Here is a 26,979-nt window from a genome sequence, read left to right on the forward strand (position 1 = left end):
GTTACCACAAATCTAGCCTGGTGATGGATCTCGTTTGGGTATTTTGTGGTGGAAGCCTACAGTTGTTTTACCAGTTTGTGAACATATCATTTGCATTTTTGTTTTGTTGTTTAGCCAGACAAGGATATCTCTCAATAATCAACAGGTACAGTATAACAACATGATTCATGCTGTTACTCATGTATCAATAAATGCATTGTCTTTTCTCAGAATGTTTAGGTCACTTGTGAAATGAAAATTCATCTCCTACTGTAAGGTATATTTATCTGACTTTGGGAGGATTCATCCTCGCCATTGCAACAATGGGTCCATACAGCTTATTGCTGTTCTTCAGTGCTGTCCTTCTCCTCCTGCTGATCCACTGTCTACACCCAGTGCATATTCATCAATGGACGCTGGGACTGCAGATGTGTTGGCAAACCTGCTGGCATTTGTACATCCAGTACCAGTTGTACTGGCTTCAAGAAACACCAGACTCTAGGTATTTCTCCAAAATTATATACTGTATGAAAACATCTAGTTTTGTCCAACTTTGAGCTCTTCTTGTATTCCTAACAGGCTTTTACTGGCCATATCCGCTCTCATGTTGATGACCCAGAGGGTTTCTTCTCTGTCACTTGATCTGCAGGAAGGAACACTCACTAGTCCGTTTCAAAGCAAAAGTCAGGATCAATCTGTCCTTATTTCATTTCTAAGCTACTTACTTTATTTTCCTGCTCTTCTTGGAGGACCACTTTGCAGTTTCAAAACATTTGTGGAGTCTGTTAGGCAAATGAGTGTAACTCCACCTTTTGCTTCATATTTAGCGAATCTTACTTTAAAGATATTGCAAGTTGTAGTTTTGGTGTGGATTAAATATCCTCTCAAGGAACTCTTAACATCACTCTTAACATTTAGAAACAGCACTTACGTTTGTCAAGATATATTATGGATCTGGATCCTGTCGCTGCTTCTTAAGATGAACTATTATGCGCACTGGAAGATCAGTGAGTGTGTTAACAGTGCAGCGGGAATAGGTCTCCATGGTTATGGTCACAGTGGAAGAACATCATGGGATGGGCTTTCTGATGGCAGTCCATGGGTGACTGAAGCGTCGAGTCGTCCTTCAGTTTTTGCTCGCCAGTGGAACAGAACCACAGCAGCGTGGCTTCGAAGAATGGTATTCAAAAGGTCCAACAAATCTCCATTGTTCATGACATTTGGGTTCTCAGCGTGGTGGCATGGCCTTCATCCAGGGCAGATTTTTGGCTTTCTCATCTGGGCCTTCACTGTGCAGGGGGACTACAAGCTACATCACTTCTTGCATCCAAAGCTTACCTCCCTGTGGAGGAAATGGCTGTACGTGTGTCTAAACTGGGCCTTTACTCAACTGACCATTTCATGTGTTGTTGTCTGTGTGGAACTTCAGAGTTTAGCATCAGTAAAACTGCTCTGGTCTTCATATATCACTGTGTTTCCACTACTGAGTATTCTGATGATTTTAATCCTGTGAGAAACTCACAGTACCAGTGTAAATTATATGTCATCAAATATCTCATAACATATGGTAAACACAGAAGCTTATCCAAGCTTACTTGACCAGCCAAACTCGTCGGTACTCACACGTCAAGAAAGTATTTGAGCTTTCATTTACCAGATTTGTTGTTCTGCCGGTGTATGTTTGTTGATTTTTGTTCATGTGTGAATAAAAGCCTATTAAATCTGTTCATCAAATAAAGTCATCATGTTTCTTCAGAAGACTTAAAATGCTCAATTCATAGGTGAAAGTTTTGTTTGTGTGAGCTCAAATGGACAAAAACTATGAGAGAATAATAAAATCATATCAGGTTTGTAACGACATGAGGGTGAGTAAATTTTCATATTTGGGTGAACTATCCCTTTAATCTACTCCTAACATCTACTAGCCTCATAAAGCATGTTAAATTAATTAATATGTTTGTCAGCTGTAGTGAGGTATGTTTTGAGAGCTCAACTTCCATATTTCAGATTATGGATAAATTATTTTCTTCAGTGTAGATTTTCGTATTATAGGTAATTAAAGGGATACTTCAGCAAAAATAAACATTCTCTTATTAATATGTACTCACGTTGTCATGTCCAAACCCGTTTAATTTTAATTCATTTTTTTTCCTTTTGAGAAATTCCATACCGTCCAAAATTTCCTTTGTGTTCAATAGGAAGAACCTACGTCATACAGACGACGTGAGTGTGAGTAAATTTTCAGAATTTTCTTTTCTTTTTTTTTACTAACACACAAAAACTTACAAAAATACACTCATTAGTCAGAAACATGTGATTTTCTTCAGTGTAGATTTTCGTATTATAGGTAATTAAAGGGATACTTCAGCAAAAATAAACATTCTCTTATTAATATGTACTCACGTTGTCATGTCCAAACCCGTTTAATTTTAATTCATTTTTTTTCCTTTTGAGAAATTCCATACCGTCCAAAATTTCCTTTGTGTTCAATAGGAAGAACCTACGTCATACAGACGACGTGAGTGTGAGTAAATTTTCAGAATTTTCTTTTCTTTTTTTTTACTAACACACAAAAACTTACAAAAATACACTCATTAGTCAGAAACATGTGTACATAAAAACAGTGACTATATATATTTTTATTGTATGTAACAAGATCAACACTACATATCCACAGTTGGCAGTGTACAACACATGCTTCTCTTACTGTGGTCATACTGCCACCTGGTGATGAGACAGAGAGATGATCTCTCAATATACATTCATTGCTTACATTGCAGATCCAAGCTAATGGGATGTGATCACTGGTCTCACAAACGATTTTAGACATAATTCTTAAGTGAAAATAACCACGTTTAAAAAAAAAAATCGAAACAAAACCTTTTTTCTAATCTTTGTGTCTTTAGTTGACTATAAATTATACATTTGTGTCGTTGTATAGCAATTTGGTGGTGCCTACTAGACTATATATTTAATTTTTTTTTTAACAATGCATTGTATGAAAGCAAATGTCAAAAGAGATATCCAAATGCCCCTGAATATAAAAACAATAAGTGGTTGTCCACAGCATAATTCTTGCATTTAATAAAACTTAAAGGCTGAATGAATGACATGCAGCTCACACAACTCTGCTGTACAGAAATAAATCTGATTGGATTAACCTAAATTATTATTATTGTTTTACAACTCAAAGGAAACATCAGGATAAATACCATAGTGTTCCCTGATTGTCACTTGCAATTACAGAAAAAAGCAAGTCTTGTCATCACAACAAAATTCAAACACTGTACATAAAACAACAAATCCAGTTCTGTAAACGAAGACATTACTTGCTCAATAAACCCAATTAACACTGCTATCAGTGTTTTTCTCTATGTATCTTTGGTTAGAAAATGTGCATTTGGGGAAGTACCAATACACCAAAATATGCATGAGAATAAATTACATTGCACAATTCTACAGGTCATGGCACATTTACATCAAAGACATACTATTTGATATGTCGTGATCAGTGAGTAATGCGTTACAATATTGCATTACTTCCTAAAAAGAAATTAATCGCATTAGTTACTTTTTATGGAAAAAGTAACTAAGTAAAAGTAACTGGGCTTGCTTGTTTGTTTTTTAATAACCAAAAAAAAGTTCTATTTTTGCCAAATGTAAAGGTCCTTTCACACTGAAAGTGAAAAGAAAAAGCCTCAGGCCAAAGAAAATGCAAATTCACACATGTACAGCGGTCATCAATAAATGAAAAACTTGCGTTACTCATTTGCAAAAGTAACTCGGATATTTTGTTGTAAATTTAACAGTAATGTCTTATTGTACTTGTTAACTTAAAGTAATCTGATCACGTAACTCAAGTTACTTGTAACCCCCAACACTGGTCATGATATAAACAGTCTACAGTGTGTTTTCATAAACCTGAACACGATTCTGCTGCCTAAGAGGAACATTAGTTCAGTGCATTTTTTTTTGGCTGGCAGTTGTTATTTTGAGGTTAAAGGTGGCACATTCTTTATAAAACTTATTTTCCAGCTTTGCCCATTTAAGCAGATTTCAACATTACTAAGGCATCTTTGTGATTCCAAAGTTCTGTGTGTGTGTGTGTGTACAGTACGCACATAATTTACATCATATATTCAGAGACAGGAACTTCCCTACAAACTCAGAGAAATATGGTATTATACACTGAAACACAAGGCATGAAAGACAATAAAATATAAGACACAGTCCACTTTCTCAACAACTGCTCAAAACCATGTATTATTTTGTTGCATAAATCTTTTTGGCTTTCTGAAATAATACAGTGGGCCCAAAAAGTATTCGGACACTTATGAATGTAACTGCAACATTTCCCACATTCATTTAAATTATTAAACTAAAACTAAAAACTGAAACTGAATACAAACTAAGTAGAAAAAATGTGGGAAAAAAACTAATTACAGAACCACGGAAAATGACTAAAAATTAAAACATATGATATAAAAATAAAATCTAATTCAAAATATTAACAAAAACTATAATACCACATAAATTAAACTTAAAATAACACTTTTAAGAGAATGAAACTAAGTGATATTTTAAATACAAGTACACTTTTAAAGCAAAATATTTCAGAGAAAGAAGTTTGTTATATTTTAAATAAAACAGCAGATAAGCCATTCAAAAATCACATTGAGGCAAGTAAGTAATAGCAGAAATGATAAGGTCATTTGTTTGCAGATGCCACTTTACTTTTTGGAGCCACTGTATGTAGCGTAAATGCATATTTAATTTGTAATTTCACATATTACTTGCCATGTATGCACACAAACAGAGAGATCATAATATTTATATTGCTTTCAGATACTATAAAATCATATCTCACTGAATGCATGTTCTGTACATGATGAAATAAGCAGCCTTATCTGCACTCAATGCTTCTTTAATTATTTCTAAAGGCAGAAACAGGCTCTGAATGGCACGTGTCTCAGTCGTTGTCATTGTACGTGAACAATTATTGGCTTTAAACATGGCAATGAAGCTGATATCTCTCTGCCTGGAAGGTATGGGGTGAGAGGTTGAGATAATAAAAAGCCTGCAGCTTTTTTGAAAGGTAAAAACATTATTATAATATGGCTTTAAATAGATACAAGTTTAAAAGTAAAACACAGGTGAATTATAATCAGTGGCTTTTAAACTTCTGCACTGTCCGCTTTATGTATTGGATGATCTGTAGTCTCGGTAAATGAATCTGGTTGATTGAGTTTTTTCTTCTCCACCATCCTGTCAACAAGCACCACAAAAACCCCAGAGAACACAAGGCAGATGCCAGAAAAGTAGAAAGCAGCACTGAAGTCATGAGTCCAGTCCACCAGCCAGCCTGTGACACAGATACACAAAAGAAACATGAGACAGGTGAACAAACAGCATATGGGACATAGACAAAGCCTGCTGTTAGCAGGGTCTGTATCCTGCCTACTAAAGCATCATCATGAAAACATAATCAAACCTTTTCTACAGTGCAAAAGACGTTTTAGCAAACTATGCTGCAAAACATCCTTGTTTTCACTTTTCGCAACATTAGATCCTTTATGACATAATAGAGATTAATGACCATCAACACATGCACATCTACATTTACATCACTACCTACTTGGCCTGGTTCGTCATGGTGTAGTAATAGACCTTAAAGGAACACTCCACTTTGTTTTGAAAATAGGCTCATTTTCCAACTCCCCTAGAAGAACGGCCACGATATACTTCAAACGAAATCGAAGAACGAACTGATGTGACAAATCAGGCCAAAACGAAGTCCGTTTCAGCTGCAAAACACCTATGTACTACTATTGTAGGGCTGCACGATATATCGCATGAGATTGTCACGCGCATTTCATCAGTGAAGCCGGTTCCCTGATTACCGCTAAATCGCCATCACCTGCTTTCAAATGGAGCGCCATTTAATAGACAGAGCTGTAGTTCACTGATAAGCCACGCAATATCGCGTTCATATCGCAGATGAATCACCTTCGATAATGAACGCGATATTGCGTGGCTTGTCAGTGGACTACGGCTCTGTCTATTAAAGGATTAATCCACTTTTAAATAAACTTTTCCTGATAATTTACTCACCCCCATGTCATCCAAGATGTCCATGTCTTTCTTTCTTCGGTCGAAAAGAAATGAAGGTTTTTGATGAAAACATTCCAGGATTATTCTCCTTATATTAGACTTCAATGGGCACCAAACAGTTGAAGGTCAAAATTACAGTTTCACTGCAGCTTCAAATTGTTCTACACGATCCCAGATGAAAAATAAGGGTCTTATCTGGTGAAACCGTCGCTCATTTTCTGAAAAAAAAAAAAAAAAAGAAAATGAAAATGATACAAGTTTTAGCCATAAATGCTCATCTTGAACTAGCTCTCTTCTTCTCCTCCTCTATTAGAATTCTGGCAGTGTAGGCACTGCTAAGTGTATTATTGCCCTCCACAGGTCAAAGTTCTGAACTAATTTTTATATGCAATATACTAGTTCAATAGTATATTACAATTAGTTCAAACTTTGACCTGTGGAGGGCAGTAATACACTTAGCAGCGTCTACACTGCTGGAATTCAAATAGAGAAGAAGAAGAAGAAGAAGAGAGCTAGTTCAAGATAAGCATTTATGGCATAAACTTATATAATTTTCAATTTTTTATGGTTTCACTAGATAAGACCATTATTTCTCATCTGGGATCATTTAGAACAATTTGAAGCTGCAGTGAAACTAATTTTGACCTGTTTGGTGCCCATTGAAGTATACTGTAAGGAGAAAAATCCTGGAATGTTTTCATCAAAAACTTTAATTTCTTTTCAACTGAAGAAAGAAAGACATGGACATCTTGGATGACATGGGGGTGAGTAAATTATCAGGAAAAGTTTATTTAAAAGTGGACTAATCCTTTAAATGCTGCTCCATTTGAAAGCAGGTGATGGTGATTTAGCGGTAATCAGGGAACCGGCTTTACTGACGAAATGCACGTGACAATCACATGCGATATATCGTGCAGCCCTATACCACTGGTCAGTGACGATAATATATAATCACTGACACTGTTTTTCATGTTTGATATTGTAAAGCCGCTTAAAATCAATCAATCAATCTATTGAATAAAGTGCTATATAGATAAATGTGACAGGAGTGCTAATTTGCAGAGCTCGTGCTAACGTACATGTTATGATCAGACAATTTTCTTATGCTTTCTATAAAAAAATACTTGCTGTTTTCTCATTTTTGTTGTTTATTTTGTTACTGAGAAGAAAGTGTACAGCACGTACATATTCATCTAACCGTCGCTCTCAGCATTGTGGGCGGAGTCAGATGTTCGATTACTGTATATCGCTGGTCACGTATTTCGAACTTCGTTTTACCCCTAAACAAAGAACGAAAAAGAAGTATATTGAGGCCTTTAAGCAGTTGAGTTTTACCATTTTCGAATCCATTCAGCCGATCTCCGAGTCTGGCGGTACCACTTTTAGCATAGCTTAGCATAGTTCATTGAATCCGATTAGACCATTAGCATCTCACTCAAAAAAATGACCAAAGAGTTTCAATATTTTTTCTATTTAAAACTTGACTCTTCTGTAGTTACATCGTGTACTACTGTAAGACTGAAAATGTACGGAAAATGAAAAGTGAAAATGAAAAGTGGTGATTTTCTAGGCCAATATGGCTAGGAACTATACTCTCATTCTGGATAATCAAGGAACTTTGCTGCCGTACCATAAGTGCAGCAGGCGCAATGATATTACGCAGTGCCTGTGACCCCCTGCTTGCACAGGGAGCGTGTGCCTTGCAACCATGGAGACATTTGTGAGAGGCATTGCGTAATATTGCGCCTGGTACGGCAGCAAAGTTCCTTGATTATTACGTCGGAATGAGAGTATAATGCTAATGGTCTAATCAGATTCAATTAACTATGCTAAGCTATGCTAAAAGTAGTACCGCCAGACCCAGAGATCGGCTGAATGGATTTGAAAATGGTAAAACTCAACTGCTTAACTCTAGGGGAGTTGGAAAATGAGCCTATTTTCAAAAAAAGTGGAGTGTTCCTTTAAGTGAGACTGTGAGGGATACACTTGTTTTCAATGGCATCCACTGTAAAAAGCTGTATTAAAGCTCCTAGATCACTTTTCAGTTTTTTTGTCTACTGAAATTTCTTAGAAAGATATTTTTGCAGTGTTTCATCAGCCTAACAATCCATTCCCTCGCTTTCATTCCCGTTAAAAATCAAAAGATGGCGCTGTTGTTAGGAGACAGGAGAGGTACTATTATTACACTTATTTAACCAATTTAACTTTTAATGTTTTTGGTTTAAAAAGATTATGCAGCAAAACTTGCAAACAGACTTGGGTTCACGTTTTATCAAAATGTCAGAAATGTATCTATACATAATGGAAAATGAAGATTTGCATAAAAGCACAGTATGTCTATCTCTGCAAAACATCAAATTATGGAAACGTGAAAGGGGGCCACTATTTAAATATAAATCTTAAAAATTACCACTTGAGACCAACTTAAATATATTTTAGAAATATGATGCATGCAGAATACAGATACTAGAGGTATAAATACTTGCTCTGATACTGATGCTAACATTCATCATGAAATTTGCCCACAATTTGATTTAATTCGGATTATTAGATTATTTACATTTGTGCATTTAGTATGTGCTTTTATGCAAAGCCTATTCATAACCTTCTTTAATTCTTCTGTATGTCTTTCTATGGTCTCATTCACACAGAACACGCGGGCAGTGGAATGGGGAAAATACGTAAGGTCCGGAGATGCAGTTTTTTTAAAGTTGAACTGATTTTAACTTGAGCGCCACATTTTTAGAACATAGTGTCATGTGCAAGATGCTGCAAAAGACGCAAGACGCCAGCGCAACAGTCATACACGTCCATCTAGCAAGTATTTACATACAAAAACAATAGAAAAGTAGTGCATTGGAATTAAAAAATGTGTTCTGTGTGAATGGCCTCTTAATCTTCTTTTATGTTCCACAGAAGAAAGAATGCTTGAAAGATACTAGGGCGAGTAAATGACAGAATCTTCATTTTTTGGGAGAAAAATCCCTTTAAAGATTAAAGTTGTTGAAACAAACTTCCTGAGAAGTTAAAGCCAAGCACTGACCTGCAGCAGGTGGACCCACAAATCCTCCAGAGCTCCGGAACAGCATGAAGAGCCCTAGACCGCTATCAAACCCGTCCAGTCCAACAATATCTACGATACTAGTCACATGGATGGCCACCACGCAGCCGAACAGGAAGCCATAGAGCGAGGAGAAGACCAGGATGGTCCAGTAGCTCTGTGCAACGGGCAGCAGAAGCAGCACCACCCCCAGCACTGTGACCACCATGGTCAGCAGCTGCAGGTTTCTCACGAGCCGCAGGTTAGCCAGCCATCCGCACGCCAGTCTGCCCAACAGGTCTGCCAATGCCAGCACTGACAGAACGGAGGCGGCCCAATACTGTCCCATGCCCAAACTATTGGCATACGGCACCAGAAACAAAGGTGGGATGAAGAAACCTGCTGCAGCCAAGATGGCAAACATTATATATAGCAGCAGCTCAGGCTTCTGAATGAGACGCCACTGGAAAGTGCCTTTTGTTGATGTCCTGCTTTCACCTTTTGAGTCCAGCACAGGTTTGCCTTGGATAGAAGTTTGTGTAGATTGAAGGGGCCTCATTAGAGCACCACACACACACAGATTCAGCTGAAGACCGCCGATGATGAGTAGAGACCCCTGCCAAGAATAGCTGTCGATAAGCCACTGGAAAAATGGGCTGAACCCCATGGCAAAGACACACTCTCCAGAACTAGCAATAGAATAGGCAATGGGGCGCCAGCGTTTGAAGTAATGGCTGACCATGCTGTTAGCTGGTAACCAAGAAAATGAGACTCCAAGACCTAGATCAAACACACACAAAAAATTGAAAAAATTGAACCCAAAATATTCTATATACTTTAAGGAGAAATGTCTTAAATGATTGCATGTTTAATAGGTAAATTCTATTTTTTTCTAGTGATAAAGTATGTTTATAAGCAGTTTAATTCATAACATTTAAAATTAAAAAAGAATTAAAACAAAATAATGAATTAAACCTAAATCCATAAAATGCTCCCATGATGGACAGTCATAAAAGGTTCTATGAAGTGCCTGATAGAGCCCTGTAAAGGCCCATTCACACCAAGAACGATAACTATAAATATAACGATATAGTTCTAAAAATTGCTCTAAATATAAAATAATAGCATTGTCCACACCACAGCTATAACAATATAGAGAAACGATATCATTGGGATCACTTCTAGCTATTGAATGATAAAATACCGACAGCCAATCAGAATCTATTCCAATTTTAAGGTCTCGTGCATTTAAAAAAAATGGCAGAGGGCAAGAAAAAGCCACCACTGTTTGTAAAGTCAAACCGCCTTTTCAATGATACAAATAAAATGGATATATGGAAAACAATTGGCCATACCCTCGGAATAAATGGCGAGAAGTAATTAGATCATTATGCCAGGCTAGTAAATAATAGAACATAATATTACCTCAGGTATCCAGTGCTAGTTCCGACAACATTGGCTGAATACCAAATGGCACACTTCTATGAGCTTTCGGTCTTGTGGACTTACAATGGCTGCCACGTTAAGTCCACGAGACCATAGGGTGTCCCATTCATCATTTTTGGTTTCAGAAGGGTGCTCGCGAGCCACTGTGTGACCTCAATGCGCACTTCAGCTGAGCCTGCAGAGGACTTTACCCGGCAGTCAAAGCGCCATTACATCATGAAAGTGCCAACTCAGTCGAAGACTGTGAGGATTTAGGGTGCCATTTGGGACTGGGCCCAAATTTTTGTTTTTATTCCACTTTGTAAGCTAAATTCACTGTTAGATTAGATCGATTACACTAGCTATTCACTCAAAACATATCATGTTGAGGGCATCTGCTGGTTAAAGCCGTGTAAATGCAACAAGAATAGCAAAAACATGTTGTACACACTTTGAAACCGCAGTGTGTGAGCTTAGAATAAACAGAACGTTATCGGTGTGGATTCATTGGTCTGGACGCAAATATAGTTATCATTATAGTTATCGTTCTTGGTGTGAACGGGCCTTTAGGTTCCATGTAGAGTGAATAATAGCATGTTGCCTTAAGGCCCGTTTACACCAAGAACGATAACTATAAAGATAACTATATTAGCGTCCACACCAGCAGACGATATTGTTCCGTTTATTCTTAGCGTGTTCTCGTTTGTCACTTTAAATGCTCAAGCTCATTACAGCAGGATGGATTCTGATTGGCTGTCAATGTTTTTTATCATTCATCAGCTGGATAAAATCATTCTGAAAGTGATTCCAATGATGTTGTTTTTCTGTTTCTCTATAATTATCATTATAGCTGTGGTGTGGACAGTGCTATTCTTTAATATTGCAAACATTTTTAGAACTATATCTCTATTGTTATCTTTATAGTGATCGTCCTAGGTGTGAACGGGCCTTTAAGGTTAGAACACAATACAAGACTTTGGCCCAGAGTTTTGCTCTGATTTGCAGTTTTGAGAAGTAGACATCAAAAGTCAGAGCCAGTCTATATATTTTGGGCAGAGTTGACGGATTAAACAGAAAATCATGCAGTGTATGATGGGCACAGACTTTTTTTAGCTTCAGACAACAAATCCATCCTGTCGAAGTATATCAACTGAATATCAAAAACAATTTTTAGACCACACATCGTTTTCATCTATTTTCATTTCCCGAGGTGCATGTTGAGTTGTGTTTGGAATGACTTGAAAGTCTGATAGTACGTGAATCTCAGACATTTAGTGTATGATGACCAGTTTTACTCTGTAACCATTTACAAAGTCAGCAAGTGCCTGGTGTTTTCGATTTGTTAAGATTTTAAAAGTCATGTAGTGTATTCCAGCCTTTATACAAGTCAAAAAGAGGATTATGTGCTGAAATTCCAGAATTACATAATACGTAATGGCATAAACAGAGTAAACTAAACTTACCTTGCAATACACCCACAGACAGATACATCCAAGGCAGACTGAGGCCCAAAGAGCCGATAATCATTCCTGAGGCAGCCAGAAGCCCTCCGACCATGATAACAGTGCGATGGGACAGGTGCATACTGAGAGCACTGGCAAGAGGAGCTAAACAGATTGGGAAAGAAAACACTTCTCACTATGCAGGTCTGCTGCTTACTAGGGTGTCATCATGAAATGTCAGTTTACAGACAGTTTGTAATAGAGGTTATGAGACAATTCAAACTATTTCAGTAGATGACAATAAGAAAAAAGGCATTCCTCACCTCCTAAATGAAACACAGCAATGGTGGTTGAGGTCACCCATGAGGTAGTACTAGTAAGGACATTGTAGTGATTTTGGATTTCAAGGAAAAACAGACCGAAATTCTTATGAACAGCAGCAGTGAGGCCCATGATGAAGAAAGCCGAGGTGACCACAACCCAGCCATAGCCTCCATCTGGTGGGTTGAACAAATACCTCTCCATGCTGAATCTGACAATCGCTTCTCACCTTCTGTAAAATAATGTCACAGAATTTCAACATTGGAGCATATAGGCTATATATACAGTGTTATATTGATATTATTTATACTATTATAGTATTTATTAATATTTTAAATATAGCACTTTTTATATTATCCATCTTGAGTTAAATTTTATTATATGATTGTCATTTTTATTAGGTTTTATGTAATATTTCCATTTAGCTATAATTTATTTTTATTTCAATTTTAGTTTGTCTTTTTCATACTTGATTTATATTCGGTTATATGGCATGGCAAAATTGAAAATTTTCAAAACATTTTCTCTTTCGTTTAAGTTTTTCATCAAAATGTTATACTTTATTTCACATTTAAATTAAATTAAATCTTTTTTGGCTTAACAAAAATGCTGTTCGTCCGTAAGATCTTTGAATATTTTAAAGTTGACCTATTATGCCCCTTTTTACAAGAATATATATCTTAGGTGTCCCAGAATGCGTCTGTTTAGTTTCAGCTCAAAATATCCCTTTTTTTTTTTTTTTTTTTTTTTGATTATACCATGTTTTAACTGCCCATTTTTGGGTGGGAGAAAAAAAATGTGCTGATTTGGTACGTGTACCTTTAAATGCAAATGAGTTTGTGCCCTCCGGACCAAAGCAGATAAATGTTCTAAACCACTGATTTGAGACAAAAGATTTGTAAAGCTTCAAAGCTTTGAAATCGCCCATCACTAGATATTGTTGAATAAACCAACCCGGAAGTTAGCGGCGCACAGGTTCCCTCGATTGAAAGCCCATGCATTTTTCCCATAGAAAATAAGCTCTGTGTTTAACAAAGGGTTATGACACTTACACATTTTGTCTATCAAGATAATCTTTACAAGTTAACACAACATTTATAGATTTTGAAGCCTAAATAAAGTCATCAGATATAAAAGGCTAACAGTAGGCTATAAACAGACTACAACACACCATGGTCGCGGATCAACGTCGTCACCACCAAGCGTCCTCAAACTTTATTTATAAACATGCTCGCTGATTATGATCTGCACTGTGTATGAATACTTTTCCACTATTTCATGAGAAATGTTGTCCAAATGTCCCGTTTTTAATGATGACATCTAAAGTCCCCACCAAAGGAAGTAACGGTAGTCCCTTTTAGCAATTTGTTAGCAACCGCCGATTTTAAGACACAGTAAAAGTAAAAAAAAAAAAAAAAAAAAAAAAAAAAAAAAAAAAAACAAGTGGGTTATAACTGGTGTGTTTTTTATGTCATAGATCAAAACGTGAAAGTATTTAGAGGCTTTGTTAACCACAGACCTTATTTCAGGCGATTTAGCAAAAATCCATTAAAAAAACCCATAGACTTTACGGTGTTGGAACCGGAAGTCCTAAAATGCTAACTCACTTCCGGGTTTTGCCTACAAAACTGCGTCATCCCTGAGGCACTCTATTCTCATCACTTCATAACATTAAGGTTGAACCACTGTAATCACATGAACTGTTTTAAATATGTCTTTAGTACATTTCTGGGCATTTGAAAGTGTAAATTAACTTGCTGTCAATGGAGGCCTCACTGAGCCATCGGATTTTATCAAAAATATCTTAATTTGTGTTCTGAAGATGAACGAAGGTCTTATGGGTGTAGAACGAAATTAGGGCGAGTAATTAATGACAGAATTTTAATTTTTGGGTGGACTAACCCTTTAAACCGTTTTCGGATGTACTGCAGGATTAATAATAATAATAGATTCTTGTTACTATAAGCTTATTCAAAACCAGAGGATAAAAAACTGCAATCATCTCAGTACCAAGAAGCACAAGCAATAAACAAAGTCAGACCAAACAGGAACAATAGTTCACAATGGAAATCTGTAGCAAGCGCCAGAAATCATAAGATCGTGTGCGTCAACACATGACCCACAATGCCTGCTCCATTGCCCAGCCCTGCTGCGATCACTGACTACAAGCCAGTCCTTCATTGCCATTGACTCAGCGCCACTAGCAGCAGGCAAACATACTCATGTTACAGCATAGTTCATCAAAGCCTTGTCCTTGACTTGTTCCCTCACCCATATTATAGCTTGACGTATTAAAGAAGCTATCAAACTGTCAGCAGCCTCCAGTACAGAACAGCCTGATGTCCTGCAATCCAAATAAAAGGCTGCTTACCACCTACTATGCCATTCATGACGTGGAAATGAGACCATTTTCACCTTTCAAAACATCTTGCTTCCCTGCTGATAGAATCCTGTCCTTTAATCCGCTCAATTGTATTACTGTATGAACCCGTGTTAATGCAGATCCTCACAGTGTCTAGGTGTGGGTGTAAGAATAAAAACAGGCACTCCTGAGGCTTAAGGGCAAAATCTCCACATTTAATCATGTGTCTGCACTATTGTTGTGTACATCCAGCCTGTCAGGAACCTGTCTGCATCAGCATCTAGTTGTTGCATGTTGAATCACAGTGTACTATCTAATGTGGACTTCTTACTGGTAGAATTGTGTTTAGCGATTCCACTGGTCATAGAAAAATGATGCAACACTGGCAAAATAATGAAATTTACAGTTCATTAATTTTATTAAACGTTATAATTTTAACATTTATAACAATAATTATATCAGTAACTCTAGAGAATAACTTCATTTTGTATTTACAGGTGCACTGGAATTACATGACACTGTTGAGAAAAAAAAAACAAGAAATAAAATTCACACGTTCCACAAACAATATTACAGGACACAAAGTGAGCTTTATTCCAAATTACAATAATTTTATCATTTTTTGCTGCAGTGGACACAAACCCACACTGACATACATTCAGACCAGTGTTGTTTTTAGTATAATTGAGCTACTAATACTCAGTTTGTATTAATATTTTAGTCTATCATTTTATATTTTCTGTTTTCATTGGAATTTTATTTAAAGTTTTAGTAATTTTGTTGTGTATTTTTGTCCTTTTTATTATTTTTTTGGTCTATATATATATATATATATATTTTTTTTTTTTTATTATTATTTTTATTTCAGCTTTAAAAGAAAACGAGAAATGTTTCCTTTATTTTATTTCAAATAACTAAAATGTTTATGGTTTTAGTTAATTATAATATGATTCAGACTCTTGAGTCAGCTCAACAGTGAAGGACTTGGGTAAAGTTGGTTTTATATTCGCACTTTCGGACTTTCATAAATTCAGACTTTCCAATAAATGTGCAATAAATTAATGTTTGCGAATTAAGCAGCGACATGATATTGACAACCAACGATTGTCAACTTACAACATTTTTCAGTCGATCAAAATAGTATTGTTTTAACGGCATATTCACTTGTGAATGTCTACTGAATGTCCAATGTAGTGTGATTAACAAGGCTATTGAATACGGATGTCCGAATGTGCGAATATAAAACCAACTTTACCCAAGTCAATGAAGGAAGATTTTACTACAAATGTACAGGTTTTTCTTCAGGACAAGAGTATCAGGAGTTCTCAGGACATGAATATCAAGGTTTTGTGTACGGTGTGCCGATACAGAAATTGACATTCAAAAATAAACCCAAATTTTCATTAGAGTAAATAGTGCGAACAAGCCACAGTCCCCTATATATTCTACATATTGTTTATACTGTATTGTAGCCTTTATCTTATTTCAGAGAGTCTGTTGTAAACTATGTTGATCTTTTTTGCAAGAGAATTCTCCATCAAGGATTAATGATTTAGGTCTTTTCGGCGTTTTAAAATAAAATCCTGCTCTTCATATATGGAAGGGAAATTACTTACGCCAGAGGTGCGACCGCACTCTTCTCCTCTCCTGCCCTCGGTCAGGTCTTCTTCATGTTGTTCATCACAGTCCGTAACACAATAGTAGCAGCAGTGTGTGATGCTGCCACTTATGTTAGCGGATCTCTATTTATAAACTCGCATGACGCTGGCCACACCCCTTCCGACCTCCTGCTCAACACGCTTCCATATGGCAAGCCGTTTTAACATTTTGGCTGCGTTCGGAAATCGCATACCCTCAAGTAGGTACTACTAGGGATGAGCAATACCACTTATTTTGTTTTCGATACGATACGATACTTTCAAGGCCAAAATCGCCAATATCGATACCGATACGATACCTCTAGTCTGAATTTAAGTCCTTAAATTATTGAATTACTACGAGTAAAATGGGTAATGGTACCCACTTAACATTATATTTGAAAGGTAACATTTTAACATTCAATACGCCTTAATTGCTATTTATTAGATTATATTTTTGTTTACACATGGTTAAAATGTTTATTTGTAGTGGTAACCATGTAAATCTACAAATACTATAGGCTTAACCAAAGACAATAGAATAACACAAGACGTGTCACTCTTATCCACCTGTTTCCGCGGGGCGCTACTGTAAAAGAGAACGTGGGTACAACTTCCGGTGAGGCGGCGGAAGTAGCATACCAATGGTATTTTGTGTTCTAATTAGCGAAGAGGCTAAGTGTTTTTTGGATCATTGTTTACTTTGTAAAGTTGCAAATCTTTATGAGAGATGTCGTTACGGCGCTCAGGGACAACATCTCAGTTTACTACATTAATATCAAAATACAATAAACAGTTTTCGTGCCCTTAATTGCTCTTTACTTTACTGACCTTCCACAAAAGCGCTGCTGCATGACTAGAGCATCCTGACCCTGCAATACATGAACAACCCGCGGTCTGTACTTCCGTCACTGATGCACCAAAGCCTTATGATGTTATTGACTCCTAACGTGTCGTGCGCGCCAGAGCTGTATGCGATGCTAAAGCCTACTTATGTTAACCACTGCGATAATACACTTATGGAAAATATCAGAGACTGCTTGAGGAATGAAGACAGTTCTTATGTGATTATAATCGTGTATTTATATGGTTTAATGTTTTATCTGTCTCTTCCCTGGGCCTGTTGATTCCTGACAAATGCATATTTCACAGATTCACACTCCGGTTAACTCGTATAACTCATAACTCTTGTTTTCTCATGAGCTCCCTCTGTTGCTCTGGCTGAAAGGATCAGGATAGATAGACGGAGAGATCGCGCAAACATCCTCGGATATCAATCATCGCATAATTTTGAGGAAAATCAATAGAAAGTCTCAGAAAAGTGACGTAAACATAGGGTATGTTATCAATATATTTCTAAATGTGTAAGCCTTTAGATTTAAAAGCCTTAATGGAATTGTTTTTTGCATTCTTGTGATCGCAAATAAATGGAAGCAGGCCTAACTGAATAGGTCTGTGTTTTCTTTTTGTCAATATAAATATCAGTTAGATTTAGCATGATTGATGTGCACTCCTGACATAAATTAATACATTACTATTACTGTAAAAAAAAAAATTATTGTAAAACATTGTTCAATCATGATGCCGGAATCTTAAATCTTTAAGTAAAAAACAAACGTTCGCAAATTTGGATCGTTAAATCTTGAATCACTGTCAACTGTTGAATGAATGAGTGTCACGTCCAGCTTGTTTACTTCGAACCGGAAGACGCTCCCACGTTTGACGCAAGGCCTCATGGGGCGTAGGAAACTTGTGGATAGTTTTGAATGGGAGAAAGTGTAACACGCAATATGGCGGAATAAGTCCCGCCTTCTAAATAAGAGCCAATCGCCGACTGGTAAAGTCATCGCGTCACTTCAGCGGCTGTTAGAATCACCGGTTTCTATAGAAACAGTCCGACGCACGCCTCTGAAGAGACGCGCAGTTAGGTCTGCGCATGTGCATTAGCTTGATCCAGCCTGAAAAATACAGTTTTTTGTCATGATTTGAGCATTTAGAAACTAAATTTATGAGCCGGTTGTTGTTAGATTTCATTGGCGATTTCAAATATGAAATTTAATCGTAAGGTTGGCAAACAGTTTTGGAGAATTTTATGTTTCCCCATTCAAAGAGATAGGGCATGATGCCCAGGATGCCCGAGAGGCGTTTCAAAGATGACTTTTCTTAAAGGGACTTTGGCTTAGCTGAACTCTGGTCACTGTAGTAGCCCAATGGTTCAGTTTCATGTGACAGTGACAGGCTGCTGCACCCATAAAATGCAAACTTTGTATTCTGACAGTGTAGTTACAGAACAGAACATCAATACGAACTTTAAATATTCAATTTAAATAAATGTAATTGCAAAAACTATGTTGGCTACTATTTGATTTTGTTTGTTGTGAAATAACTCAAACATATTATGTTGTTCTGTCTGCTGTTAAGCATTGTTCTGGGCTGCGTTTCCCAAAAGCATCAATGGTTTCTAACAATATTAAACGCATGCAGCCGTTTGAATGTAGTTTCGGCAGTGAGCGAACGCTTTCTGTGATTGATTGGTTCTGACTTGCAGCATTTGCGTGTGTTCAGATGAGCAGGAAAATAGTTCTACAACACATTTATTCGCCAACATAGGTTATTTGTCCAATTCGAGGCATATTGTATGCATTACATTTAATGTTAATTAAACAAAATCATTAGTAAAAAAAAAACACCTTAGTATCGATATTTTTATTTGAGTATCGATACTGACGTTGAGTATCAAAAGTATACTTCATATCAATATGCCCATCCCTAGTAGGTACATATTTTGAATAAGTAGCCTATTATTTCGCGACCGACCAAATATAGTTGCATCCAAAATGATGCACTATACACTATGCAATTATACACTATGTACTTATGCTGTATGAATTTTATCCACCTTATTCCAACACCCCATGATGCTTTGCACGAATTATGGGTGTAACTTCCGTTAAGCTGTAAACAGTCAAAGGCTTACTCTACAAACGCAAAAATACGTTTTGTTTTTTGCTTTTTAAACTGGGTACAATGAGATGACATTATTCTACTCAGCCTTTAACCAACGAACATTAAAAGGACATTTAAAGTGTAAAAACATCAAAAAGGTACTTTCAACTATCACAATACAAGTTTTAGGCAGTGCTCAGAGTATCATAAGCTAAGTGAAAGGATAGGTATAAGAAGTTTTTTTTTTTTTTTTTTTTAAAAAGATGAGGATAAGTGCTCACGAAAGAGAGGAGTTTTCAGCTGTCTTTTGAATATTGCCAGGGAATTCTGCATTCCGGATGAAGGCAGGAAGATCATTCCACCAGCAAGGAACAGTGAACGAGAATGTCCTGGAGAGTGATTTCGTGCCTCTCTGTGATGGTACCACGATCCTTCCCTCTTTTAATGAGCGCAGGCTTCTGGTAGGAGTGTACACTTGTAAGAGTGAGTGCAGGTAGTAGGGTGCGGATACTGTGGTAGATTTGTAAGCAAGCATCAATGCCTTAAATTTGAAAAATAATCCAGCAGAAGCAGGGATATTTAGACCAGAGTTAATGGATGGATGTTTACCCCCAGAAAACGGATGTTGGATTAAATATATGAATGTCCATGAATGATAGATATGGTATTGTGTGAACTTGTAAAGAGATATGTAAAGATGTTTACTGGGACCTGTTAAGGATCAAATCCAGTGATCAACGTTTTTGTCTTGGTATGTTTTTTTGTATGCACTGCAATTACTCTGCCCGACTGTTGGCCATAAATAAAGCCGATGAGTAAAGTGACATGACTGAAACTGATGAATAGTTTAAATGAATAAAAGGCATGCCATACTTCTCTCACGCAATTTCATCAAAATTCTGATTACACCGACTGATGCATATACAATAACAATTAAATGCGTTGCTACAGCCACTGCAACACTGTGTAAAAGAAAATTGAAACATAGTATTAGACATTACAAAACAAATATGCATTTGTGTCCATTCATTCTTATAGCAATTATGCAATATCCCATAAGCCTCCAACCTTGATGTTCATTTTATTAACCTGCTGGATGTGTTTCCACACCCATTTCTCTGAAACATGAGCTGGTTGCATAAGAGATTGAGACTGACTCAACCTCCTGCCAGAATTCTTATTCATGTAAACTTGTTCAGTGTGTTGCAATTAATATCTGTAACAATATTTATCTGTATAACATACAACTATATAATGCGAGTTAACTGATAGGACGTAATGTAAAACTCGCTAAAGCAAAACGCTGTGTTGAGGAAGCCATGGTTACCATAAAAATGTGAGACAGTGAGAGCCTAATCTGAACTGGTTTCAGGACCAAAATCAGGGCATTTATGAACTTCAGAGTAATTGGCATCATCATTCAAATCTAATTGTGATTTTATAAGCAAAGTGAATCATGATAGATGCAAATGCATCCAAATATCCATTCTTATGTTATTCAAAAAAAGACAATGTGAATGCCAAAATTACAGCGATGTGACTAAAAGGTCGTTCTCACTTTGGTTTGTGGGAAACGACTGAACTGTTTGCATTTAGGTAAACAATGAAAGGACAAAACAAAGCAGAGTGTTTAATTTACAGGCCAATGCTGCTTACGTTAACAAGCTTCAATTGTCACAAAATAATTCTGTGTGCTGTACTCGGATCAGTTTAATTTCGGAAAATTTAAAATTGGTGCAATAACATGAAGGTCAGTTGGTGTGGTGAAAACTGGTACCGGCCAGTGGTAAGAGGATAATGTCAAGTCTGTGTTTGACACCCAGCACTGCTGCCATTCCACAGCTCCAGGGGCCCGACGGATCAGAATACACACACCGCATGTTCTTTCACCAATACACAGGAAATGCTATTTCCATTTCAGTCTGTATAAATGCAGTAAATATCAAAAAGGCCAAAAAACAGGAAACAAAAATAAAATTCTACACTCTAGAATTCCTTGAAGATGGGAGTATAAGGCAGGGCTGAAATATACATGTAACAGTTTGACAGCCCCATTCGGACAGGATTTTACATGGAGAGGTGGGGTAAACTAACATAATTATTAACAGAGCTCCTCAGTGATTTTAGTCCCATCTTATTAATCATTACAGACAATGTAACAACTTTTATCTTCTGTAAAAAGGTCCGTAAATATTACCTCAGGTAATGCTTATCCAGTGCGAGAAGACCAGCTGTAAACGTATATTTAAATATTCCGTCGTTTTCAAGTAGTTTTCCACGGTTTGTAGTATGGAGAAGCTTGAAGAAGCAGTTCAGTTGCGTTCTAGGCAAGGAACAAGTCTGTGGCAAACCTCAAACATTTTTCCGCATACCATTCATATCAAAAATGTCAAAAACACTTGTTAGAGGCATAAAACTTATTATAGCTTTAGATAAGTGTTTACCAACAGAATCCATCCATATACACTATATTGCCAAAAGTATTGGGACACCCCTCCAAATCATTGAATTCAGGCGTTCCAATCACTTCCATGGCACAGGGGTATAAAATCAAGCACCTAGGCATGCAGACTGCTTCTATAAACATTAGTGAAAGAATGGGTCGCTCTCAGAAGCTCAGTGAATTCAAGAGTGGCACCGTGATAGGTTGTAAAGTTTTTCAGGGGTTGGGCTTTGTGAAAGGAACACAATGTTTCAGCATACCAAGATATTTTGGACAATTTCAACTTTGTGGGAACAGTTTTGGGATGCCCTCTTCCTGTTCCAACATGACTGCGCACCAGTGCACAAAGCAATGTCCATAAAGACATGGATGAGCGAGTTTGGTGTGGAGGAACTTGACCGGCCTGCACAGAGTCCTGACCTCAACCCGATCGAACCTTTGGGATGAATTAGAGCGGAGACACAAAAGCGCTTCTAGAATAATTGTATTAATATACATATAAATACATACATATATATATATATATATATATATATATATATATATATATATATATATATATATATATATATATATAAAATATATAAAATATATACACACACACATATATATATATATATATATATATATATATATATATATATATATATATATATATATATATATATATATATATATATATATTTTATATAATGGGTTGAATTGCCCTAATGTGGGACATTTTTTGCATTTCAGACTTCTGTAACATATAAATCCACAACCAATACTATTTTAAAAACCTGTAATCAAATCAAAAGAGAAAGTGCATATAACACATTCATAATGTAAATTGAGTAGTGTTTGTTTTGTGATGGTTATCATATTACAATTGTATGTTATATTTGGCAGCCCTTTGTCCAAGATAAATTTCCCTTTGGGACTAATAAAAGTAATCTTGAATCTTGAAAAGAATCTCTCTTTCTCCCCTTTTTTTTGGATTCAAGACATGCCTTGATGCCTTCCTACCTTGGAATGCATCCTCCATTTTTCAGTTTTCAAATGCAGCCATAGATTCACTGGCATTCATGCATTAATGATGGACCTACAAACACTAAACCTTAGGTGTCCCACACTAGGCAGTGTCCCACTTTAGGGCAATTCACCCTTTTAAGTGAAGTGGCGAACGGTGACTTTTTTTTTTTAACCGGGTATGACGTTTATAAATTTCCATTAAAAAAAAAAAAAAAAAAAAAAAAAAAAAGAACTATTGAGAAAATTAAATATTATGAAGATATTTTCAGTCATTATTCTTTCCCCATTTGATTTAGTCTAGTTAGTTTTGTATCAAATAAAATGTGATTTTCGGTGATTGAGATCTAGCAGCATCAGCTCATTTTTCCTCTTGGGCGAGGGATCCGTTCACAGCTTTCCCTGCGCATTAAATCCCCCATATGCCCGCATACCAATGAGAACCCGTAAAATTAATGTTGTTAGGTAAATAAATAAATGATGGACAGTTACACAAGTATTACCAAAACGTTATCAAGCTTTATGGTGCATCACAAACGAGGGAATTTATAGTATTGATATTAATTAACGAGCCCACGAATGGCTTGGGTATGCAGAGCATTTGCAGCTTATATGGATTATATAAAGTTACTCCACATGCCCATCATGTTACAAAGAGGTTAATGGGGAAGAACACCACTGGGAAATGGCTCATTAACGGCTATTTTGGGCTGTAGCGATGACTAAAACATTAGCATTTATTCAAGAAAACAAAGACTTACAATAGCAAGATCTTTTATATCTTTTCAATCAGACACCACCTGCATTACAACAAACAACCTAAAAACAATTATATATTTTTTCAAATCTTAATTTATATGACACTGCTTCCACACAGTTCATTTCATTTTTATAAAATTATAAAATCATCTTTATATATGTACATACAAACACATGGATGTAAAAATGCACAGCTCTTGCATTTCTTAATAAAACGATTCATTCAATCATAATATCGCTGATAGAGGGGCGCATGCCAGCACTGCTAGCAAAAGAGAAACCCATTCTTGATATAAATGTCATTAATTGTTCAGAGAGTAGATGTGGTGATCCAAGTCCTGGGGTTAGATCTGCCATAATGGCACAAAGAAGCATTTTAAGACAGTGGACAGGGCCAGAGGACAGACTCAGGGCTGGGTATCTGCGTGGCAGCGGTGAGCGAATGAAGCTTCTCTCTTTAAAATGCAGGCACTTGGGTATATCGGTCTGAATCGCTACCGTCCCGGATCAAGTCTACACGGAGAGCGAGCTCCTTGAAGGTTGGCCGAAGACTAGGATCGTTGTCCCAGCATTCCTGCATGATTTCACACATCTAAGAGAATTAAAAAAGACAACGTTTAGCAAGACTGTTAGTAAAAGCTGATTTGCAATGACCTGTTTTTGACCTGATTCTTTTTCATTTACACAATTTTACACTACCAAAGTTTGGGGTTGGCAAGATTTTTTTAATGATTTTAAAAGAAGTCTTTTGTGCTCAGCAAGGCTGCATTTATTCGATCAAAAATACAGTAAAACAGTAATATTGTGAAATATTACAATTTAAAATAACAGTTTTCAATTATAATATATTGTAAAATGTAATTTATTCCTGTGATGGCAAAGCTGAGATTTCAGCATCATTAGGGTTATCAGTCTTCAGTGTCACCTGATTCTTCAGAAATCATTCTAATATGCTGATTTATTATTAATATTGATGTTGAAAACCGTTGTGCTGCTTAATATTAGCGAAAGTTTTGTAGAGAAATGAAAACAGGTTGAACCTCAACAATTGTTTGCACTCGCGCAAATGATCCCAAATATATTTTAAGGTCGCACACGTTAATTTTAGGGAGCATATGCGACTAAAATGGTCGCAATTTCGAGCCTTGAATATTTTAAATAAACATCAGCATTTATAATGGTCCAATGCATCTAAAATTACTCTAAATAGGTTGTTTGCAATCACGTGGTTCTGGTGACGTGTGAAATTACGGTGGAGGGCAAGCAGTGTAAATTAGAATGGAAGAGATGGGGAAAAGTCCTTTCTTTGCTGGTATAGAAAGGTATAAACAGAAAATCACAACATATGTTGGACGCGATCCTTATGTTATGAAGAGGAGCGACTTTTCCACTGAATTAAAAGACTTTCTGCCATCGAGGAGGCAGATATAGAGGATGTGAAGCTGCCGTCACGCCGTGTTCAGTTCTAGTCTGAGTTTGTTTATATCGCGCTGCCTTTCTACTAGTGAAGTTAGAGCAGTATTTTGATTTTCTGTCGTGATTGTAAAAAATCTTACCATTGTAGGTCATTTATGCTGAATCGAGAATTGTAATAGGAACTCACAATATCGTTTGTGGGAAAAAAATGGACGGTAATACAATTTTCGCCTTTTTTAAACATAATTAACATTATGTTTTATGAGTATGATCACTCGGCTTGTGAATGATTATAACTTGCACACAGCCACTTCAAAACGGTTCACGAGCTTCTATGGGTTTGATTTTGGTTGTCATTGGTTGAAAATACATACAGCGTGTCTGTGTCCTGAACGTGACCCTCCGATTCTCCTCCGTGGTCATATGGGAAAGTGAATATTTACAAAAACAACATTTAAACTAATTAAATTTACACGCTTCCAACAAATAAACGGATCGACTTCTGTCAGCTTGTTGAACACATTTATTTTATTTGGACATTTTCTACCATACGATGGCTGAAGCAGCAGCGTGACACTGTTCTCATGGTAACCAGATCAACATTGTGAACAGAATACTACAAAACTGAAGTGAAAATACCAAATTATAATTAAATAGGATAAAATATCTTCTCCTCCCTGCAAACGATAGCATGAAGAATGTGAATATTTAACCAAGTCAAAAAGGTAAGCAGGTATACATATTCATTTAAGTATCAGCAGACGCAAAACGCTAAAAAAGGCGACAACTTTTAAAGTTAAAAAACTAAATAAGTTATAAAAAAATGGTACAAGTTATGTAAACGATATAAACACCTTCTGGGTTCTCGATTTTATCGATTTGAGTTACCATAAACGATGTAAAACATGCAAATTTTGGGGTTTTGATAGGATTCCTATATAGAAACATCACTCCCTGCCCTCCAGACTCATTCGCGCTGCTGCTGTGACGTCATGTGCAAACAACCTATTAAAAGAGACTGTATTTATACAAAAATGTTTATGGATCAGAGATGTCAAATGTCTGCTAATTATTATTAGCATTTCTGCACTATAAGTTTGCTTGATGTTTGTGGATAAATTGTATTCAAATTAAAATCCTGACTCAACTGTAGAGTTTTCATTTAGTGTTGTATGTGTTCTGAGATCTGGTACCTCTGAAGGACAGCCCATAGGTTGGGGTAAACGGTTTTCTTTTTTCAAGAGCTCGATGAGATGATAGACTATCGTTTGTCCCTGCTTGTCACCTCCCATCATACTCAGGAAAACCTGAACACACACAAAAAAAGAGATTCTTATTTAACATAATTCTATGCAGTTTTGTTGACAGGTTGTGATTTCATGTGTGATTTACATAGCCAGAACAATTCAAAACCAGCAACTGTTAAATGTTGCCCTTATTGCATGTGCAAGAATGTGGCATGTCCAGAAAACAAAATGCGAAATAACAAAGAACAGCTGTGATACTTACTGTAGGGGGGCTACAGAGCTTGTCGCTGTATGTAAAGAGTTCATACAGAACCACTCCAAAACTCCAGACGTCTGATGCTACTGAGAACTTACTCTCAGTAAGAGACTCGGGCGCATACCTGTTACAAACACATCTTTTACTCACTTTCATGTTGTTCTAAACCTCTATGACTAACTGACTTCCGTAAATCTTGCTGCTGAACATCTTTTGTGTTCCAACGATGCATGAAAGTCAAATGAAAAACAAACAAAATGAAACATACCAGAATATTGGACTCTCTCCAGGTTCTTTAACCTTGTAGTACTCTTTATCCTGAGGTAAAACCTTGGTCAAACCAAAGTCACCAATCTTAACCCTGAGTTCACTCTCCACTAGGATGTTTCGTGAGGCCAGGTCTCTGTGAATGTACCGCTTTGTCGCAAGGTATTCCATGCCCTGTAGAGATATAACAGCAGATGTGACAATTTCAAGAGATTGTTATGGAATGAGGTAATGTAAAATAGGGACAGACAAGGAAGTCTGAACAGTAAAGAGACACGTTTGAAATAAAGAGAAAAAATAAAGAAATAGGAGGCTCACAG

General features: G+C 36.6%; 3 protein-coding genes across 7 annotated transcripts in view; 1 reads left to right on the forward strand and 2 right to left on the reverse strand.

Moving 5' to 3' along the window:
- Positions 1–270: 270 nt before the first annotated feature.
- Positions 271–1,685, forward strand: mboat4 (membrane bound O-acyltransferase domain containing 4). Its single transcript, XM_067405849.1, has 2 exons — positions 271–481; positions 559–1,685. The coding sequence occupies exons 1-2, from the start codon at positions 303–305 to the stop codon at positions 1,490–1,492; spliced, it is 1,113 nt and encodes a 370-aa protein (XP_067261950.1). The 5' UTR covers positions 271–302; the 3' UTR covers positions 1,493–1,685.
- Positions 1,686–2,594: 909 nt separating this feature from the next.
- Positions 2,595–21,783, reverse strand: zgc:114041 (uncharacterized protein LOC574425 homolog). Of its 3 annotated transcripts, XR_010896975.1 has the most exons (6): positions 16,297–21,411; positions 12,321–12,550; positions 12,019–12,162; positions 9,134–9,910; positions 6,091–6,308; positions 5,214–5,341 (listed from the first exon to the last, which is right to left on the reverse strand). XR_010896975.1 is itself a non-coding variant. In XM_067407949.1 (5 exons), the coding sequence occupies exons 2-5, from the start codon at positions 12,520–12,522 to the stop codon at positions 5,154–5,156; spliced, it is 1,311 nt and encodes a 436-aa protein (XP_067264050.1). In that variant the 5' UTR covers positions 12,523–12,550; positions 21,461–21,783; the 3' UTR covers positions 2,595–5,153. The 3 variants fall into 3 exon arrangements, 2 of the variants coding, with proteins under 2 accessions (XP_067264050.1, XP_067264049.1); XM_067407949.1 differs by lacking the exons at positions 6,091–6,308; positions 16,297–21,411 and adding an exon at positions 21,461–21,783 and having other exon boundaries at positions 2,595–5,341; XM_067407948.1 differs by lacking the exon at positions 6,091–6,308 and having other exon boundaries at positions 2,595–5,341; positions 16,297–21,404.
- A 1,489-nt stretch (positions 21,784–23,272) lies between these two features.
- jak2b (Janus kinase 2b) overlaps positions 23,273–26,979 on the reverse strand; it is a 41,392-nt gene continuing 37,685 nt past the window's right edge. For 2 of the 3 annotated variants that reach the window (XM_067408460.1, XM_067408459.1), the window contains 4 exons: positions 26,661–26,833; positions 26,399–26,516; positions 26,083–26,196; positions 23,275–24,065 (listed from right to left, as the gene is read on the reverse strand). In XM_067408460.1, the coding sequence (XP_067264561.1) occupies positions 23,931–24,065; positions 26,083–26,196; positions 26,399–26,516; positions 26,661–26,833 (540 nt within the window). In that variant the 3' untranslated portion in view covers positions 23,275–23,930. Of the gene's footprint in view, positions 24,066–26,082; positions 26,197–26,398; positions 26,517–26,660; positions 26,834–26,979 lie in introns of all 3 variants that reach the window. The other variant, XM_067408458.1, reaches the window with a different exon arrangement.

Source organism: Chanodichthys erythropterus, chromosome 13 (genome assembly GCF_024489055.1).
Source record: "Chanodichthys erythropterus isolate Z2021 chromosome 13, ASM2448905v1, whole genome shotgun sequence".
NCBI classification, from domain to species: domain Eukaryota; kingdom Metazoa; phylum Chordata; class Actinopteri; order Cypriniformes; family Xenocyprididae; genus Chanodichthys; species Chanodichthys erythropterus.

Coding starts and splice junctions, on each gene's coding strand:
- mboat4 (XM_067405849.1), top strand. CDS start 303: ATGGGTCCATACAGCTTATTGCTGTTCTTCAGTGCTGTCCTTCTCCTC. Junction 482..558: donor CAAGAAACACCAGACTCTAG/GTATTTCTCCAA, acceptor TATTCCTAACAG/GCTTTTACTGGCCATATCCG.
- zgc:114041 (XM_067407949.1), bottom strand. CDS start 12,522: ATGGAGAGGTATTTGTTCAACCCACCAGATGGAGGCTATGGCTGGGTT. Junction 12,163..12,320: donor TGCTGTGTTTCATTTAGGAG/GTGAGGAATGCC, acceptor CAATCTGTTTAG/CTCCTCTTGCCAGTGCTCTC. Junction 5,342..9,133: donor TGTGGGTCCACCTGCTGCAG/GTCAGTGCTTGG, acceptor TCTGTGTCACAG/GCTGGCTGGTGGACTGGACT.